Raw genomic sequence first — 14,775 nt, 5'->3', positions numbered from 1 at the left:
CTCTACCATCTGGTGAGCAAGATGTATGAAACAGGCGAAATACCCTTAGACTTCAAGAAGAATATAATAATTCCAATCCCAAAGAAAGCAGGTGTTGACAGTTGTGAAAATTACCGAACAATCAGTTTAATAAGCCACAGCTGCAAAGTACTAACACGAATTCTTTACAGACGAATGGAAAAACTAGTAGAAGCTGACCTCGGGGAAGATCAGTTTGGATTCCGTAGAAATACTGGAACACGTGAGGCAATACTGACCTTACGACTTATCTTAGAAGAAAGATTAAGGAAAGGCAAACCTACGTTTCTAGCATTTGTAGACTTAGAGAAAGCTTTTGACAATGTTGACTGGAATACTCTCTTTCAAATTCTAAAGGTGGCAGGGGTAAAATACAGGGAGCGAAAGGCTATTTACAACTTGTACAGAAACCAGATGGCAGTTATAAGAGTTGAGGGACATGAAAGGGAAGCAGTGGTTGGGAAGGGAGTAAGACAGGGTTGTAGCCTCTCCCTGATGTTATTCAATCTCTATATTGAGCAAGCAGTAAAGGAAACAAAAGAAAAATTTGGAGTAGGTATTAAAATCCATGGAGAAGAAATAAAAACTTTGAGGTTCGCCGATGACATTGTAATTCTGTCAGAGACAGCAAAGGACTTGGAAGAGCAGTTGAGCGGAATGGACAGTGTCTTGAAAGGAGAATATAAGATGAACATCAACAAAAGCAAAACGAGGATAATGGAATGTAGTCAAATTAAGTCGGATGATGCTGAGGGAATTAGATTAGGAAATGAGACACTTAAAGTAGTAAAGGAGTTTTGCTATTTGGGGAGCAAAATAACTGATGATGGACGAAGTAGAGAGGATATAAAATGTAGACTGGCAATGGAAAGGAAAGTGTTTCTGAAGAAGAGAAATTTGTTAACAACGAGTATAGGTTTAAGTGTCAGGAAATTATTTCTGAAAGTATTTGTATGGAGTGTAGCCATGTATGGAAGTGAAACATGGACGGTAAATAGTTTGGACAAGAAGAGAATAGAAGCTTTTGAAATGTGGTGCTATAGAAGAATGCTGAAGATTAGATGGGTAGATCACATAACTAATGAGGAAGTATTGAATAGGATTGGGGAGAAGAGGAGTTTGTGGCACAACTTGACCAGAAGAAGGGATCGGTTGGTAGGACATGTTCTGAGGCATCAAGGGATCACCAATTTAGTATTTGAGGGCAGCGTGGAGGCTAAAAATCATAGGGGGAGACCAAGAGATGAATACACTAAGCAGATTCAGAAGGATGTGGGTTGCAGTAGGTACTGGGAGATGAAGAAGCTTGCACAGGATAGAGTAGCATGGAGAGCTGCATCAAACCAGTCTCAGGACTGAAGACCACAACAACAACAACAACGCCCGTCCTCACTCTGCTCGCAGAACAACGGCCCTTCTTGAGTCCTTCAAGTGGGACGTTATCAACCATCCACCTTAGAGCCCAGACCTGGCGCCAAGTGATTATCACCTCTTCATGCATTTGAAGAAATGGCTCGGGTCACAGCGGTTTGATGACGACGAAGAGCTCAAAGATGCGGTCACAGGCTGGCTCCAGGCACAAGCGGGTGATTTTTATGCAGAAGGAATTTCAAAGCTTGTGAAGAGATACGATAAGTGCCTCAATCGCTATGGAGACTATGTAGAAAAATAGTGCAAAGATGTAGTTGTAAGATGTATATATTAAAATATTTTTATTTAACTTGGTGTATTTTTTTAAATCAACTGGAGGTTACTTTCTGAACGGCCCTTGTAAAATGACCAAAATGTTATTCCAAAGTTTTACTTCAAACACACTGCTGGTGAAACATGGAACAAAAATTTTATAGGTCAGTGGATTTGGTGTTCTACACTGGTTTGAGGGCCTGAGCTTCAATAGAAACTTGTAGCATGAAAGGAAAGACTCCACGATGTACGTTGATTCTGCTGTCTACTGTTTGGCACAGACAGTGTCAGTCATAGTGGCAAAAAGTTTTATTTACTGATGAACTGAGTTTTTCCTCTGCAAACAACAGTTTGCTTAGAGTTCTACAGGTTGCAAGGTTTCCTCTTTACCAAGTATATACTTGGTAATGTCATCACCTACTTTGCACACGTCTGTGTGGGGCTGGATTTCTGTGGCAGAGGAGAGTACCCTGTACCATTACTAGTCATTTCCTTTTCTGTTCCACTTGCAAGTAGAGCAAGGGAAAAATGACTGTCAATATGCCCCCATATGAGCCCTAACTTCTTGAATCTTATTTTTGTGGTCCTTATGCACTATGTATGTTGTTGGCAGTAGAATCGTTCGGCAGTCGGCGTCAAATGCCGGTGAATTGCCTCGATGTCATCCATCAGTCCAATCTGGTATGGATCCCAAACACTTGAGCAGTACTCAAGAGTGAGTCACACCAGCATTCTATATGCGATATCCTTTAAAGTGAACCACTCTAAAATCCTCCCAATAAACCCAAGTCAACCATTTGTCTTCCCCATCACAGTTCTCACATGCTCGTCCTATTTCATATCGCTTTGCAACATTACGCCCAGATATTTCAATGACTTGCTGTGTCAAGCAGGGCACTAGTAATACTGCAACCAAACATTAAAGGTTTGTTCTTCTTACTCGTCTGCATTAACTTACATTTTTCCACATTTAGAGTTCGTTGCTATTCATGACATTAGACATTTTATCTAAGTTGTTTTGTATCTTCCTACAATCACTCAGCTTGGACACCCTGCCATACACAACAGCATCAGCAGTAAGCTACCACAGATTATGAATGCTGTGCAGGATATATGGTCAACTTGATGTTGCCCAGTATACCCATATTATGAGTAATACCATGATCCCATTACAGCTATATGCTGAAGGAGTAATCTCATTCTAGTAGGACTAATATACAGAGCACACAGTGGTAGCATAGTGATGGTTGGTAAAACAGAAATCTTATTACCACTCTTGATTGGCCCCATTCTGCACACCAGACCTCAATGGCATGAAGAAATATGGATGTAAATGAAATAGATGATGTGAGATAACTGGCCTTACCTTGCATTAAGAATGTAATATGATCTTTGGAATGTCACATTAACTGTTGTGGAGGACTTCACAGAAAATGAGATGGTTATTGTCCACTTATTATTAAAGTAAAGGCATTTGGATGGGATATTACTTGGAGAAAAAAAAAAACCACATGCTGTTCTACATTTAGGGCCCAAAACTTCTTAATAATAACTGCAATCTCACTGCTTTCCTAATTTCCTATTCTCTACATGTTCAAATTATTAAAGCAGCAACAACAAATAAATTCACGCTGGGAAGATTTAAACCGTCCGTAGCTACACACAATGGCATTCCATCCTTCTAATAAACCTATTGAACTATTTATACATTATGTTGATTTTTACAGTTATTGGTTCATTGATTGTCACTGTTGAGCTTTACTGTACATACAGTTGTGTAATGGGCTCCTATGTAATTTGGCAGAAAGTTCAAATTTTAGCACCCTTTGTATAGTCAAGTCCACAAACACATGCCATTGGCATCATTTCAGTAGTGTTAATATCTCAAGAAAATATACAGACATGGAGATATTGTGTTCAACAACTAAGTTTTATAGCTAACAAATGAATTTCATAGTCTATATGTCGTGCTAATGAAAAAATTTATATCTTCCTTGCTGTGGCTAGGTGGGGGGCGAATGCTTAGAACGTAGAAATAAAATTAATGTTGGGCGCAAGCAGTTGAGGTTTCTCATCATATTTTGTTTAGATATTTTAGTGCCTAATCAAATATTTCATTCCACAATAACAGATGACAGGAGGTTTTTAGTAAAGGTCCTAAATTGTTGTTGTTGTTGTTGTTGTTGTAGTCTTCAGTCCTGAGACTGGTTTGATGCAGCTCTCCATGCTACTCTATCCTGTGCAAGCTTCTTCATCTCCCAGTACTTACTGCAACCCACATCCTTCTGAATCTGCTTAGTGTATTCATCTCTTGGTCTCCCTCTACGATTTTTACCCTCCACGCTGCCCTCCAATGCTAAATTTGTGATCCCTTGATGCCTCAGAACATGTCCTACTAACCGGTCCCTTCTTTTTGTCAAGTTGTGCCACATATTCCTCTTCTCTCCAATTCTATTCAATACTTCGTCATTAGCTATGTGATCTACCCATCTAATCTTCAGCATTCTTCTGTAGCACCACATTTCGAAAGCTTCTGTTCTCTTCTTGTCCAAACTACTTATCGTCCATGTTTCACTTCCATACACGACTACACTCCATACAAATACTTTCAGAAACAACTTCCTGACACTTAAATCAATACTCGATGTTAACAAATTTCCCTTCTTCAGAAACACTTTCCTTGCCATTGCCAGTCTACATTTTATATCCTCTCTACTTCGACCATCATGTTATTTTGCTCCCCAAATAGCAAAACTCCTTTATCACTTAAAGTGTCTCATTTCCTAATCTAATTCCCTCAGCATCACCCGACTTAATTCGACTACATTCCATTATCCTCGTTTTGCGTTTGTTGATGTTCATCTTATATTCTCCTTTCAAGACACTGTCCATCCCGCTCAACTGCTCTTCCAAGTCCTTTGCTGTCTCTGACAGAATTACAATGTCATCGGCGAACCTCAAAGTTTTTATTTCTTCTCCATGGATTTTAATACCTACTCCGAATTTTTCTTTTGTTTCCTTTACTGCTTGCTCAATATACAGATTGAATAACATCGGGAAAGGCTACAACCGTGTCTCACTCCCTTCCCAACCACTGCTTCCCATTCATGTCCCTCGACTCTTATAACTGCCATCTGGTTTCTGTACAAATTGTAAATAGCCTTTTGCTCCCTGTATTTTACCCCTGCCACCTTTAGAATTTGAAAGAGAGTATTCCAGTCAACATTGTCAAAAGCTTTCTCAAAGTCTACAAATGCTAGAAATGTAGTTTTGCCTTTTCTTAATCTAGCTTCTAAAATAAGTCGTAGGGTCAGTATTGCCTCACGTGTTCCCATATTTCTACGGAATCCAAATTGATCTTCCACGAGGTGGGCTTCAACAAGTTTTTCCAATTGTCTGTAAAGAATTCGCATTAGTATTTTGCAGCCGTGACTTATTAAACTGATAGTTCGGTAATTTTTGCATCTGTCAACGCCTGCTTTCTTTGTTATTGGAATTATTATATTCTTCTTGAAGTCTGAGGGTATTTTGACTGTCTCATACATTTTGCTCACCAGATGGTAGAGTTTTGTCAGGACTGGCTCTCCCAAGGCTGTCGGTAGTTCTAATCAAATGTTGTCTACTGCCGGGGCCTTGTTTCGACTCAGGTCTTTCAGTGCTCTATCAAACTCTTCACGCAGTATCCTATCTCCCATTTCATCTTCATCTACATCCTTTTCCATTTCTATAACATTGCCCTCAAGTACATCGCCCTTCTGTAGACCCTCTATATACTCCTTCCACCTTTCTGCTTTCCCTTCTTTGCTTAGAACTGGGTTTCCATTTGAGCTCTTGATATTCGTACAAGTGGTTCTCTTTTCTCCAAAGGTCTCTTTAATTTTCCTGTAGGCAATATCTATCTTACCCCTAGTGAGATAAGCCTCTACATCCTTACATTTGTCCTCTAGCCATCCCTGCTTAGCCATTTTGCACTTCCTGTCGATCTCATTTTTGAGATGTTTGTATTCCTTTTTGCCTGCTTCATTTACTGCATTTTTATATTTTCTCCTTTCATCAATTAAGTTCAATATTTCTTCTGTCACCCAAGGAGTTCTACTAGCCCTCGTCTTTTTACCTACTTGATCCTCTGCTGCCTTCACTCTTTCATCCCTCAGAGCTACCCATTCTTTTTCTACAGTACTTCTTTCCCCCATTCCTGTCAATTGTTCCCTTATGCTCTCCCTGAAACTCTGTACAACCTCTGGTTCAGTCAGTTTATCCAGTTCCCATTTACTTAAATTACCACCTTTTTGCAGTTTCTTCAGTTTTAATCTACAGTTCATAACCAATAGATTGTGGTCAGAGTCCACATCTATCCCTGGAAATGTCTTACAATTTAAAACCTGGTTCCTAAATCTCAGTCTTACCATTATATAATCTATCTCATACCTTTTAGTATCTCCAGGGTTTTTCCATGTATACAACCATCTTTCATGATTCTTGAACCAAGTGTTAGCTATGATTAAGTTATGCTCTGCGAAAAATTCTACCAGGCGGCTTCCTCTTTAATTTCTTAGCCCCAATCCATATTCACCTACTATGTTTCCTTCTCTCCCTTTTCCTACTGTCGAATTCCAGTCACCCATGACTATTAAATTTTCGTCTCCCTTCACTATCTGAATAATTTCTTTTATCTCATCATACATTTCTTCAATTTCTTCAGCATCTGCAGAGCTAGTTGGCATATAAACTTGTACTACTGTAGTAGGCGTGGGCTTCGTGTCTATTTTGGCCACAATAATGCGTTCACTATGCTGTTTGTAGTAGCTTACCCGCATTCCTATTTTCCTATTCATTATTAAACCTACTCCTACATTACACCTATTCGATTTTGTATTTTTAACCCTGTATTCTAAACTGACTAAACCAGAGGTTGTACAGAGTTTCAGGGACAGCATAAGGGAACAATTGACAGGAATGGGGGAAAGAAATACAGTAGAAGACGAATGGGTAGCTCTGAGGGATGAAGTAGTGAAGGCAGCAGAGGATCAAGTAGGTAAAAAGACGAGGGCTAGTAGAACTCCTTGGGTGACAGAAGAAATATTGAACTTAATTGATGAAAGGAGAAAATATAAAAATGCAGAAAATGAAGCAGGCAAAAAGGAATACAGACGTCTCAAAAATGAGATTGACAAGAAGTGCAAAATGGCTAAGCAGGAATAGCTAGAGGACAAATGTAAGGATGTAGAGAATTATCTCACTAGGGGTAAGATAGATACTGCCTACAGGAAAATTAAAGACACCTTTGGAGAAAAGAGAACCACTTGTATGAATATCAAGCGCTCAGATGGAAACCCAGTTCTAAGCAAAGAAGGGAAAGCAGGAAGGTGGAAGGAGTATATAGAGGGTCTATACAAGGCCGATGTACTTGAGGACAATATTATGGAAATGGAAGAGGATGCAGATGAAGATGAAATGGGAGATAAGATACTGCGTGAAGAGTTTGACAGAGCACTGAAAGACCTGAGTCAAAACAAGGCCCCGAGAGTAGACAACATTCCATTAGAACTACTGACGGCCTTGGGAGAGCCAGTCCTGACAAAACTCTATCATTTGGTGAGCAAGATGTAAGAGACAGGCGAAATACCCTCAGACTTCAAGAAGAATATAACAATTCCAATCCCAAAGAAAGCAGGTGTTCACAGATGTGAAAATTACCGAACTATCAGTTTAATAAGCCGCAGCTGCAAAATACTAATGCAAATTATTTACAGCCGAATGGAAAAACTGGTAGAAGCCGACCTGGGGGACGATCAGTTTGGATTTCGTAGAAATGTTGGAACACGTGAGGCAATACTGATCTTATGACTTATCTTAGAAGAAAGATTAAGGTAAGGCAAACCTACGTTTCTAGCATTTTTAGACTTAGAGAAAGCTTTTGACAATGTTGACTGGAATACTCTCTTTCAAATTCTAAAGGTGGCAGGGGTAAAATACAGGGAGCAAAAGGCTATTTACAATTTGTACAGAAACCAGATGGCAGTTATAAGAGTTGAGGGGCATGAAAGGGAAGTAGTGGTTTGGAAGGGAGTGAGACAGGGTTGTAGCCTCTCCCCGATGTTATTCAATCTGTATATTGAGCAAGCAGTAAAGGAAACCAAAGAAAAATTCAGAGTAGGTATTAAAATCCATGGAGAAGAAATAAAAACTTTGAGGTTCGCCGATGACATTGTAATTCTGTCAGAGACAACAAAGGACTTGGAAAACCAGTTGAACAGATTGGACAGTGTCTTGAAATGAGGATATAAGATGAACATCAACAAAAGTAAAATGAGGATAATGGAATGTAGTCGAATTAAGTCGGGTGATGCTGAGGGAATTAGATTAGGAAATGAGACATTTAAAGTAGTAAAGGAGTTTTGCTATTTGGGGAGCAAAATAACTGATGATGATCGAAGTAGAGAGGATATAAAATGTAGACTGGCAATGGCAAGGAAAGCGTTTCTGAAGAAGAGGAATCTGTTAATATCGAGTATAGATTTAAGTGTCAGGAAGTTGTTCATGAAAGTATTTGTATGGAGTGTAGCCATGTATGGAAGTCAAACATGGACAATAAATAGTTTGGACAAGAAGAGAATAGAAGCCTTCGAAATGTGGTGCTACAGAAGAATGTTGAAGATTAGGTGGGTAGATCACGTAACTAATTAGGAGGTATTGAATAGGATTGGGGAGAAGAGAAGTTTGTGGCACAACTTGGCTAGAAGAATGGATCTGTTGGTAGGACATGTCCTGAGGCATCAAGGGATCACAAATTCAGCATTGGAGGGCAGCGTGGAGGGTAAAAATCTTAGAGGGAGGCCAAGAGATGAATACACTTCGCAGATTCAGAAGGATGTAGGTTGCAGTAGGTACTGGGAGATGAAGGAGCTTGCACAGGATAGGTTAGCATGGAGAGCTGCATCAAACCAGTCTCAGGACTGAAGATCACAACAACAACAACAACCCTGTATTCACCTGACCAGAAGTCTTGTTCCTCCTGCCACTGGACTTCACTAATTCCCACTATATCTAACTTTAACCTATCCATTTCCCTTTTTTAATTTTCTAACCTACCTGGCCGATTAAGGGATCTGACATTCCACGCTCCGATCCGTAGAACGCCAGATTTCTTTCTCGTGATAACGACTTCCTCCTGAGTAGTCCCCGCCCGGAGATCCGAATGGGGGACTATTTTACCTCTGGAATATTTTACCCAAGAGGACGCCATCATCATTTATCCATACAGTAAAGCTGCATGCCCTCGGGAAAAATTACGGCCGTAGTTTCCCCTTGCTTTCAGCCGTTCGCAGTACCAGCACAGCAAGGCCGTTTTGTTTAGTGTTACAAGGCCAGATCAGTCAATCATCCAGACTGTTGCCCCTGCAACTACTAAAAAGGCTGCTGCCCCTCTTCAGGAACCATACGTTTGTCTGGCCTCTCAACAAATACCCCTCCGTTATGGTTGCACCTAAGGTACGGCTATCTGTATCGCTGAGGCACGCAAGCCTCCCCAGCAACGGCAAGGTCTATGGTTCATTTATTACGGACTGCAAAAAGAATATTTTGATGTTCTTTATCACATTTGAAAGCCATGATTTCTGTTTTCTGTATGTACCGATAGGCAAAATTATTGTCTTAGTGAAAGTAAGTTTGTTGCTTTAAATTACTTTATAATCAAAATAAGTTTTCATATGAATTTATATGATGTTTTGTTTCTTTTGTGTTTTGTAACGAATATATTATGCACTGGAGTAATTATTTTTATTTCATTGTGTTTCTGTTGCAGGTTAAAAGTATCAAATTCAAAAATCCAGTGAGTGATGTTCTAGCAAATCGACGGTCTGTGGTTGTTACATTTCCAGAACGTGTGGCTGTGTTTGATGCAGCCACACTTGAGGATCGGCTGACTGTCACTACATGCTACCCGTGTCCTGGTCCTAATCCAAATCCAGTGGCACTGGGCCCCCGTTGGCTGGCATATGCTTCTCGACGCCTGTTACCTGCACGTCGATCTTCTGGCGGCAGTGAGGGTGATGGTGTACAGTCCTACACTGCTGCTGTTCTTCATGCAGCAAAATCTTTAGGCAAAGGCTTACGTGGCTTGGGAGAAACTGTCGCCAGCAGCCTGAGTGCACAACAACGCGGTGGGGCAGGTGCTGTCGGCGTCCTAACTGCACCTTCCTCTACTACTGTTGAGAGTGGTCTCCAGCCAGGAATTGTCACAATAATTGATATACAGGTTCAAAACAGTTTGGTTTTTAATACACTTGTTAAAGTAAATGTTGATTAATTGGAGTGTACTGCAGTATTCAAGTTGATTCTTTCAGTTTCTGAAGACTGAAATATGAGGGGCTTTCAATAAGTAATGCAATACGTTTTTTCTTGGCCAGTTTCAGTTGAAAAAATGTGGCATTTGTTGTGGGGCATTGTGAAATCTTCCTGCTTCAATCCATGTAATTTCATGAACTTTTCATTGGTGGCAATGCTATATGTAGCCTTCAAAATAGCGTCTGTAGCAGAGGTGCGCATTCCAAGCTGTGATTACTGGTTGTGAGCTGTGCCTGGCTGGCCCGTTTGGTAAGAACATTGCCCACAAAAGGCAAGGTTCTGGGTTCGAGTCCCGGTCTAGTACACAGTTTTAAGCTTCATTTCTATTGCTTTTCTTGTATGAAATATCCCCTTCAGGCATGTCTAATCCCTCAAAGACATAAAAAATTATATGATCTAATCAAGCTTTTTTTATATTTTTCTAACACATATCTTTTCTGTATCTTCTTACTTACATTGTTGCATTCACCCATTAAACACTGTGGAAATCTTGTTGGCACAGGGAGCAGCGAGAGGCTGTGATCGGGAGAGAAGCAACTCTGAGGAAGGTTCTACGGAGAACATGGTTGCCCATTTTACTGCTCATAGTGAACCTGTTGTGGCTTTGGCATTTGACTCTTCTGGTATGCTGCTACTGACTGCCGACCGTCGTGGCCATGACTTCCATCTGTTTAGAATACAGCCTCATCCTTGTGGATCATCACTTGCAGCTGTACACCATCTCTACACTTTGCATCGTGGGGATACCACTGCTAAGGTAAAATAATATTGTACACTTTTCTTCTTCACCATATATCGCAGTATATTATTTTGTGGTACAGGTAACATGGTTTTAATTTTAAAATTAACTGCAAACATATTCATTTTAGGGAGCAAAACAAAATAAGAATCTTTGTTAAAAACAGAAAAAATCAGAATGAGGTCAAAAGATCAAAGAGTAAATATATACAAGTGTTTCTTATAAGGTGGATAATAAAATGAAACTAATATATAATTACTCCCCTCTTAATGTTAACAGTATGTAGGATTGAACCACATTGGTGCGTGGCTCTGTTTTGTTATCTGTTGGCATTGGTTGCAGCAATCCCTGATCATGGCATGTTGCTTTTGCCCATGTTCTGTTTAAGATTATTCTTTCTGACGTCTGCCTTGTCAGTCATGGTAAAAATGTAATGCATTTAATTTCCAATAAATCTCTAAAAGTTTTGAAAAATGTTATTTGAACTGTCTTGCTTGCTCAGTGGCTATGTGCAACAGTACTCCGAGATATACAGTCCATCTTTGTATGAAAGTCTTTGAAATGGTGATTACCATGGCATTTGGCATTAGGAAAATTTCTGATTAGTGTGGGTAGCAGCCTGTTTAAACCATAAAGAGTTCCTTCTGATAGTGGCATTGGACACACTTATGTCCACATGCATTTAGTGAAAACACTGGTTGAATGGTGCAACAGGGTGTGTACGCTCTGGGACAAATGGGAAAACTGGGAAAAACTCAGGAGTTTTTTCATCCAAGAGAAATCCAGGATAAACCTGGGACATTTTTAGATTCCCAGAAATTTTTCATTGCTTTAATTTTCAGTTAAATTTTTGTAATTTTGATTAGTAAGAACTGATACTCTAACAAAGTATTTTTCTGTAGCCCTCTACTACAGAACAATACCACAGCAGTAAAATAGAACCCAGAGAATAATATCAAAATAAAACTTAAGTTGCAACGAAAATGTGCCATTTACAACAACAAAACACAGTAAACACACAAGCATCCACCGATAGCAAAATGTGTCAAAGACTGTTCAGTACTACGTAACAACAAACCGCTTGCAATGCATCTTTCTTGTGGCTATTGTTTCGATGAATGTGATGTCACAGCTGTTTACATGTCTAATAGGTCACAGGAAAATATTTGCAAATGGTGATTTGAGAAGTGTTATTTTCAAAGTAAATTTCCTTTTACAAAAGATGAATTATGTTATGTGTGAGAATGTGTGATGAATTCCTTAAATCACAGAGCGTTAATCTGTCATTCAAAACTTAACATTGAGGACCAGCCACCTAGAAAAATTTCTGGCCCAGAAGACTAGCCATTTATACCATTATTTAAAATTTTACTGGCACACATGTATCTATCTGATGTACCTAAGAGGGTAACACTCGCTAAGAAAGACCAGGTTTCACATTCAGTTTTTCAGATGTATTTTAGTTCTTTCAGTTTCATGTGTAATTGGCTTTTCTACAGAAAAGTTGAAGTACTTGACAGAACATATATTCAGCCAGGTAACCCATGAATGTGTGTTACACAGCAGTGAAATTTATAAGCATGCTTGTCAGAAGTATTCAGCTGCTGCAATTTATGCTGTATGCTTAGGATCCTTCCTAACTACACCCTCAGAAAAAACAGCAAAAGAATTTTTGGTGACCAATATTGTATGTGAAAGATTAGATTTCTTGTAGCAACACTGTATGTATGTTAATTTAAACCATTAACTTCTTCTATTTGTGTGTTTGCACTACTTAACAATATTGGCTGATTACATCCCGCTTCCTGTGCCCAGAATATCTGCTGTCATTGGCTGGTGAGTTTTACAGCTCTGAAGGAAAGTGTATTGTCATTTAACATGGAAAAATGTGCTTTCATTAGTGGTACATTGTATTTTCATCTGGAAAGAAGTGTATTTACACCAAAGAAAAAGTGTATTTTTGAGTGGGAAATCCATGAGAAATCTGGGAATCTTTTTCTTGTCTGTGCAAAGAAACCTCAGGGCATTTTCATAAGACATGTAATTTTCCTATGCTGACAACAGGGCATTGACTAAAAGCATTGTTCCTCTCACTCTTAGGTGAGAAAGATTGGAGCAAAGCAGTGGACACACCATCTAACTTCTTCTATTACTCTGTTTCTAAATTACTACAATACAACACTACCATGGCATCGGGTGTAACGAATTGATGAAGCTAAGTTTGGGTGGAGGCACCAGAAGAGACTCAACTCCTAGTGAATTATGTGCGACAAAAATATTAATTCTGTATATGCAGCATGGATGATGCAATTTACAAAGTATTTCTCAGCAGATCAGTGGATCACTCTAGGGAAACCAGCGTTTGACTCTGTTAGCAGAGCATACATATTCGTATTATGAAGCAAAACAAAACAATCTTTTCTCAAACCAAATAGAAAACCAGAATAGTTTCATATAAAATGTGTTTGTTATGAATTAGATAATGATATAAAACTCACAGAGAATTCCCAAATCTTTGCCAGCTTTCTAACACTTCTATCTGTAAACTTTTGGGTTTAATTTTCACCGCATCTGTGCATTTTAAAAACTGCTTGTGTCTCCTGGGTCTTCCCTAATGGTGAGTGTGTTAAGGAATTTAACCGAACAAGGTCGGTTACAGATGTGTTGAACGTGGGGTTACTGAGCAGGAGACTGTAAGCTCAGTACATTTTTCTGCAACCTTCAACCATATGGAATGGTGGCGGAACATTGTGTCACACAGAGTGGAATTGTTAGCTTAATTTTGCAGGTTATGAGGATGATATGAATGTTAGGGGGGGAAAAACCTTTACTTGGTGTGTGACACATGACAGTGGGGTCTACAACTGCTGAGGAGATGAAATAATCTGTAGCTGGTGACCTCTGTTGCAACTGCCACAATCCAGTTTATGAGACTTACCTAGGGAAGAAGGGCTCTCTGGGTGGATACTCACTTCTCTAGCTGCTCATGTAATACCAATGGAGCCAACAAATTCTGTAAAAAACATTCCCAATGGATGTAGTGAGTCACTGATGAACACCTACTCCCAGACAACATAGAGATCTTGGATGGTTAGCCTATCAGATCTTATATATCCCCTTAAATCACTGTGTAGCATCTTTGCATAGGTGAGAGCAATATGGATGAAAGTTGTGCTATACTTTTGTTGATATGTAGCAAATTAATCTGAGAACATAAACATTTGCAAATGGATTAGTTTCCATATAAAAGACAAATGAGTAATTTCCTTAACCCCTTAGTTTATTACCACTTCGAGCACATAAGTTAACAAAACTTTAAGCATGCCCTCATGTTACTATGTGAAATATACTTGATGTTAGTTTCTTTCTCTGTAATAATGTTCAAATGCTTATGCCCCTTGTAATAGCAGCTAATACTATATGGCGGAGCTTATTACAAAAGCATGTAGTTCAATGAGCTGGTGTCATCTTCATCATTGCAAAGAGGAAGACATTGAACATCCAAAGAGCCAAATCACATTATTACTTCACTACAGAAGAACAAAAGACTTGGAAATGGTATCCTCCACATTTAGACATCAATGTCTTAGCTGGCAGAAAGTCTTTGTAAATAAGAAAACACTATTTGCTTAACCACAGCAAAGGTGGCATATCCTGTCTTGTTGTTGTTGTTGTTGTTGTTCATCTTCATCTTCAATATGAAGAGTGGTTTGATGCAAGTCCCCATACTAATCTATCCTGTCCAAGACTTTTCATCACTTAATAATTACTGCAACCAACATCCATTTAAACCTGCTTGCTATATTCATCCTTTGATCTAAGTCTACAATTTTTATCCCTCCCCCTCCATTACGATATTGACAATTCCTTAATGCCTCAGTATGTGTCCTATTAACCAATATCTTCTTTCAGTCAAACTGTGCCTTAAATTTCTTTTTGCCCCAATTTAGTTCAGTATCTTGTCATTAGTTTCTCTATCTGTCCGACTA

At 39.2% G+C, this 14,775-nt stretch overlaps 1 protein-coding gene across 1 annotated transcript in view; it reads left to right on the top strand.

The window, feature by feature from the left end:
• Positions 1-14,775, top strand: part of LOC124787834 (breast carcinoma-amplified sequence 3 homolog) — a 117,020-nt gene that overhangs the window by 41,044 nt on the left and 61,201 nt on the right. The window contains exons 5-6 of the mRNA XM_047254775.1: positions 9,506-9,958; positions 10,550-10,804. Of these exons, the coding sequence (XP_047110731.1) occupies positions 9,506-9,958; positions 10,550-10,804 (708 nt within the window). The remainder of the gene's footprint in view (positions 1-9,505; positions 9,959-10,549; positions 10,805-14,775) is intronic.

This window comes from Schistocerca piceifrons, chromosome 3, assembly GCF_021461385.2.
Source record: "Schistocerca piceifrons isolate TAMUIC-IGC-003096 chromosome 3, iqSchPice1.1, whole genome shotgun sequence".
Classification (NCBI taxonomy): domain Eukaryota; kingdom Metazoa; phylum Arthropoda; class Insecta; order Orthoptera; family Acrididae; genus Schistocerca; species Schistocerca piceifrons.
The sequence above is the reverse complement of the archived record's forward strand: the minus strand, read 5'-3'. Positions and strand labels throughout refer to the sequence as shown.